Source organism: Papio anubis, chromosome 16 (assembly GCF_008728515.1).
Source record: "Papio anubis isolate 15944 chromosome 16, Panubis1.0, whole genome shotgun sequence".
Classification (NCBI taxonomy): domain Eukaryota; kingdom Metazoa; phylum Chordata; class Mammalia; order Primates; family Cercopithecidae; genus Papio; species Papio anubis.
The window spans coordinates 91093642-91098966 of NC_044991.1; the positions used below are offsets into that span (position 1 = coordinate 91093642).

The 5325-nt window shown below is 60.7% G+C and overlaps 1 protein-coding gene and 1 long non-coding RNA gene across 2 annotated transcripts; one reads left to right on the forward strand and one right to left on the reverse strand.

Annotated features, from left to right (window-relative positions):
• Positions 1-5: 5 nt before the first annotated feature.
• LOC116270840 lies at positions 6-924 on the forward strand. Its single transcript, XR_004179150.1, has 2 exons — positions 6-192; positions 810-924. It is a non-coding gene; the product is annotated as an uncharacterized LOC116270840 (long non-coding RNA).
• A 1271-nt stretch (positions 925-2195) lies between these two features.
• On the reverse strand, positions 2196-3960 carry ABHD16B (abhydrolase domain containing 16B). The gene has a single exon (XM_003904478.5). It carries the CDS (start codon positions 3641-3643, stop codon positions 2234-2236), a length of 1410 nt encoding a protein of 469 aa, XP_003904527.1. The 5' UTR covers positions 3644-3960; the 3' UTR covers positions 2196-2233.
• Positions 3961-5325: the final 1365 nt, after the last annotated feature.

A 5325-nucleotide genomic window follows, 5' to 3' on the forward strand; every position in this document is an offset into this window, starting at 1 on the left:
CGGCTACTTCCGCCCGGGCACATGCTCCGCCTTCGTCCCGCCTCCACCAGTGATGTCCAATGAGAACGTCGTTTGGCCAGTCCCGGTTTATCCGACTCAATCTGATAGGCCGAAACTGTGGGCGAAGCAGGACAGGGAGGCGTGGTTCGAAGGGAATCCATTCCAGGTTGGCTCCACCAGCGAGAGTCACAGGTAGAACGGTCGGAGTAGCGGGAGGACGAGGAAGGTGGGAAGTGGGAGGACTGTCCAACATGGCGCTGTGGAAAGCCAGCGCAGGGCCCCGGGGGATCTTCCGGGTCGGAGGCAGCTGCCCCCGAGTGCTGGGGCTCGCGCTTTTCGGCGGCTCAAACTCTGACCCCGTGAGATCCTTTCCAGCCCGACCCCTTACTTTAGGGGTCAGCCTCCCCCCGTAAGTCCTGTATTTATATTATTTTTTTTAGTTGGTCTTTTTTTTTTTTTTTTGAGACGGAGTTTCCCTCTTGTTGCCGAGGCTGGAGTGCAAAAGCGCGATATCGGCTCACTCTGGGTTCAAGCGATTCTCCTGCCTCAGCCTCCCGAGTAGCTGGGATTACAGGCGCGCGCCAACACGTCCGGCTAGTTTTCGTATTTTTAGTAGAGACAGGAGTTTTGCCACGTTGGCCAGGCTGGTCTCGAACTCCTGACCTTAGGTGATCCACCCGCCTCAGCCTCCTAAAGTGCTAGGATTACAGCTACCCCTCACGCCTGGCTAGTTTGTCCTTTTGGTGGGGACTTTTTATTGTATGCGGGTTGCGCTGAAAAAGACCGCGATTCGTCCCCTCGCCCTGCAGGCGCCGCTGCCGCCTCGCCTCGGGTGTGGACCCTGCGGCCTGAGCGCGTGCACCCCGAGGTTGTCTCACTTCCTGTTCAGGTCGACCAAGCCGGCACTGCGCCCTCCCCACTCCACAGACGAGGAAGCTGAGGTTAAAGTCACTTGCCCTAGGTCACTCCGCAAGTTGAAGCGCTACCAGGATACTCTGGAACAGGATGCCTGACCTCAGAGGAGAGGCGTGTAACCACCAGGCAACTGGCCCCACGAAACAAGTCCCACAACTTCCTTTCTTTGACTCCTACTTGCTCCTGGAAGAAAAGCCTTAAATGGTATTCAAGCCCTTTAGGATCAGATGTCCTAGGACTGCACTCCGGGCTTCCAGCCTGGGGTGGTACTGGTCCCTAGGCATGGAAGCTCCTCCCACTGCCCCTTCATTCACCCGGCCACCTCCTCCCACAGGTGTCTTCCGGGTACTCTTGCACAGGCCTGAGTCCCTTACCACCACTGCCTATCCTGCTCTGGTGCTCTCAGTAATGTTTTCTCCATTTGCTGCCTTTCATTCTTTCCAGAGATCCTTGCTCAACCCAACCAGGCCAGCCCAGGGACTAGGGACGTATACAGACACCTGCTTCAGGCAGTTCAGGGCAGACCACAGAGATGTGACATTACAGACTGTGTTGAGCAGAGGCCTGGTCTCATTCTGTGTTGCATCCCTAAGCCAGGAACAAAGTCCAGCCCAGGCCTGGCTCTGGGGGACACCCAGTAGTGTCCTCTGGCCCGTGCAGGTGTATCCGTAGCCTCACATGCCACCATGTGAGTCTGAAGTCTGTCTGTGAATGCCCTGGTGTAGAAGCCAGGAGTTTGGAGGTGAGAGGGAGCCCTACAGAATAATAGCCAGTGTGAACTCCTGGGAATGCCCAGCCGCTAAGATCTGCCCACAGCCCTGCGATGCCAATGTCCTCCTTTCACAGGAGGAGTTTGCACAGACTTTAAGCGCACAGCTGGCGTCATTTTCCCAGGAGCCATCCTGTAACCCAGGCCAGGTGAAGGGCTTCTTCCTGGGACCCCACAGTCCCTGTTCCCATCATCCTTTTGTGGTGATGAAGGCACTCATGACAGAGTATTGCCATAAACCGGGTCAGGTTAACCTTTCATTCCCTTTAGGAGCTGGGTGGGGGCATCCAAAACTATTTGTGGGAGGAAGAGAGAAAGGAGGGGATGGAGCAAGGAAGAACGGGGCGGGGTTGGGGGGTAAGGTCAGAACGCCCCTGTGAAGGAAAGAAAGCACTAAGTCCCCGTGTTCTGCCTACCCTCCCTGAGACAGCAGATCGGGAGTGCCCCCTTCCCCCCGCCCCACCCCCGCAGTGGTTGGGGGTATGGGGAGGTGAACCAAGAAGGCCAGGAAGGTGTTCAAGTGCGTGATCCCCCACTGGGGCGTATAGGTTACAGCCCCCAGGGCAACTGAAACTCCTCAGGCTCCAGAGGGCTGAAGTGAGTCGCCTCCACGTTCTTGAGGTGCTTCCGAGCCAGGAACAGTGCGAGCCGCCGGCGCCGCCGCGAGCTCAGGCCCTGGCCCACCAGCCATGGGAAGGCGGGTCCGTGTGGCCCCTGGGCCTCCTCGCCCTCCAGCTCCTCTTCGCAGCGTGCACGGTAGGAGCGCAGCAGCGCCAGGCACCACTCCTCGTCCACGCGGTAGCGTGCATAGAAGGCGGCCTCTTGCGCCAAGCTGCCAGCGCGCAGCCAGCGGATGACGACTGCACGGCCCTCCGGCGCCATCACGGCGGGGTAGCGGTGCTCCAGCAGGCGCAGCAGCAGCTCGTTGCCCCGGTTGCCCTCCACGCCGCCGGGTGACAGGGGGCGCAGGCGGCCCGAGGTGCTGACCACGTCGTCCTGCGTGCGTCGGAGCAGCAGCACCGGCCCCGGGTAGCAGCACAGCTGCTCGGCCACGTTAAGGTTGAAGTGCTCGCGCACGGTGCGCACCACCAGCCCCTTCCAGCTGTGGGGCATGACCTTCAGCGCCAGCGGCACGAGGTCGTCGAAGGTGGCGTCCAGCACCAGTGCACCCAGCCCCGGGTAGGTCATGGTGGCCCAGGTGGCCGTGAAGCCACCAACAGACCAGCCGTAGACCACCACGTGCGCGGGCGAGAAGTGCAGGCGGTGCAGCGCGTACTGGACCACCACGTCCATGGCGTTGGCGTCGTGCTGAGGGAAGGGCACGCCAGTGCTGCCGCCGAAGCCGGGGTGGTTCCAGCCCAGCACGGAGTAGCCGGCCTCGAGCGGTGCAGACAGACAGCCCATCTCATAGAAGCCGGCGTTGCCTTCGCAGCAGATGACGAGGCGCAGCCCGTGCCCGTGGCTGCCCGGGTCCTGGCGGCGGTCCATGAACATGGTGTCGATCTCGTTGCCGTCACAGGCCACCAGCTTGGCGCGCCGGCCATGGTAGCGCTCCACGAGGCGCTCTTGGCCCTGCTGCAGCAGCGGCAGCAGCGCGCGCGTCATCAGGGACACCGAGCCGGGGTACACGAGCCAGCGGCCCAGCGAGTGGGCCAGCGCGTAACTAGCGAGCTGGCCGGGCAGCTCGCGGAGCTGCTGCAAGAGGCACTGCGCCTGGCTGCGCACCCCACGTGGAGGCCGCCCCAGCGCGTCCCCGCCCAGCGCCTCGTCCCGCAGCAGCCACACGCCCGCCGCGGCGGCCGCGCAGGTCAGCGCCCGGTGGCTGCTGCTCCCGCCCGCGGCGCGCACGTCATCCCAGCGGAAGGCCACGGGCCAGCCGCGGAATGTGTAGGTGTAGCTGGCGGTCAGGTAGATCTTGAACACGTGCACCAGCGCCTTCACGAAGCAGATGACGCACATGGGTGGTGGTCCCAACGCCCAGCCACTGGGCCGGGGTCGCCGCGAGAGGTTCAGGGCAGTCTTAGGGGATACCGGCTCCCAGCCAGGCCCTGATGGCCTTTGTGACCTGGCCTTCCGGGGCCGAGGGAAGGCTGCATCCTGTTGCTAGGTGATGGGGCACAAAGGGTTCCCAGAGATGATGGGCCCAAGGTTCTGCCCCTCCCCCACCTTCGCCAAGACCCCACCGGCCAAACGCTCCCAGGCCCAGCTTTCCCACCCGTGATTTGAGCAGCTACTGTCTCCCTCTTTCTTATTTATTTATTAAATTGAGATGCGGTCTCGCTATGCTGCCCAGGCTGGTCTTGAACTCCTGGGCTCAAGCGATCCTCCCACCTCCACCTCCCACAGTGCTGGGATTACAGGTGTGAGTCCCTGCGCCCAGCCTCCCTCTTCCTTAAATTTAAGGTGGACAACCCCACAGGCCAGAAAGGGACAGCAAGGCCTCCTCCGCGTGTACCGGGCTTGCTATGGGTCCCCGCCCCCACCCCTTCAGGGTCCGCTGGTTTAAACCTCATCTCCCCAGGAGGGCGGGGTCAGAGCAGGGCTGCTGCCGCACCAGAAAGGTATTTGCTCCCGGCCTGCTGGTTCCTCCCCTCCACACCTTCCTTCTTCGGTGCAGACCAGAAACAAGCCCCCTTCTTTTCTGGATCCTCTTTTCGCTGGCTGCCAGCAACAGCAGTGACCTTTTCGGGCGGGTCCTGCCTGGCTGGGGTTCCTCTTTCTCACTCCCGGGTTGAGCCCCCACTCCCAGGCGGCGCCTCCCCCTTTTCTGGAGGGGTAGGGTGGGTTCCCCTTTTTCCCCTGCCCTGGAAAGGGGCAGCCCACCTGAGGGCAGGGTCGCAGGCCGCCCGCCAGGGGGAGCCCCAGGGAAGGGGGCAGCTCTGGGGACTCAACAGCTCCCCAGACCAGAAACAGAAATGCACAATCAGGGACTTTGGCAAATCCAGCCAGAGCCTCTGAGCCCAGGTGCCAGGCCTGCCTGAGACCCCAGCCTTCTGGGGAAGGGGTGGTTTCAGGCTGAAGCACCCTCTTGGTGCTCTCCTGCTCAGTATCTGGGTTAGAGGCACTACCTGACCCAAACAGGCCCCGCCCCTGGTTCAGGAGTCCGCTGAGGACTGCTGCTGTCTTTAGGGGTTGGGGGACAGAAGGACAGGGACCAATTAACAAAGGGAGCGATTTGGGGGGCTATTACCCCCATTGTAGGTTGCCAGATAAAATACAGAATAATATGCCAGTTAAATTGGAATTACAAGTAAATACTTTTTGGGTGTCAGTATGTACCAACTACCGCTTGAGACATACTTATATTTTAAAATTGTTTATCTGAAATTCCAACTTAACTGGATATCCTGTTTTTTGTTTGTCTGTTTGTTTGTTTTTGAGACGGAGTCTCACTCTTGTCGCCCAGACTGGAGTGCAATGGTGCAATCTCGGCTCACTGCAACCTCTGCCTCCCGGGTGTTCAAGCGATTCTCCTGCCCAGCCTCCCAAGTAGCTGAGATTACAGGCGCCTGCCGCCACACCCGGCTACTTTTTGTACTTTTAGTAGAGACGGGGTTTCACCATGTTGGTCAGGCTGATCTCTAACTCCTGACCTCAGGTGATCCACCTGCCTCGGCCTCCCAAAGTGCTGGGATTACAGG

What these genes read in the sequence shown, in the direction of transcription:
- ABHD16B (XM_003904478.5), bottom strand. Translation starts at nt 3,643, where the DNA reads ATGTGCGTCATCTGCTTCGTGAAGGCGCTGGTGCACGTGTTCAAGATC.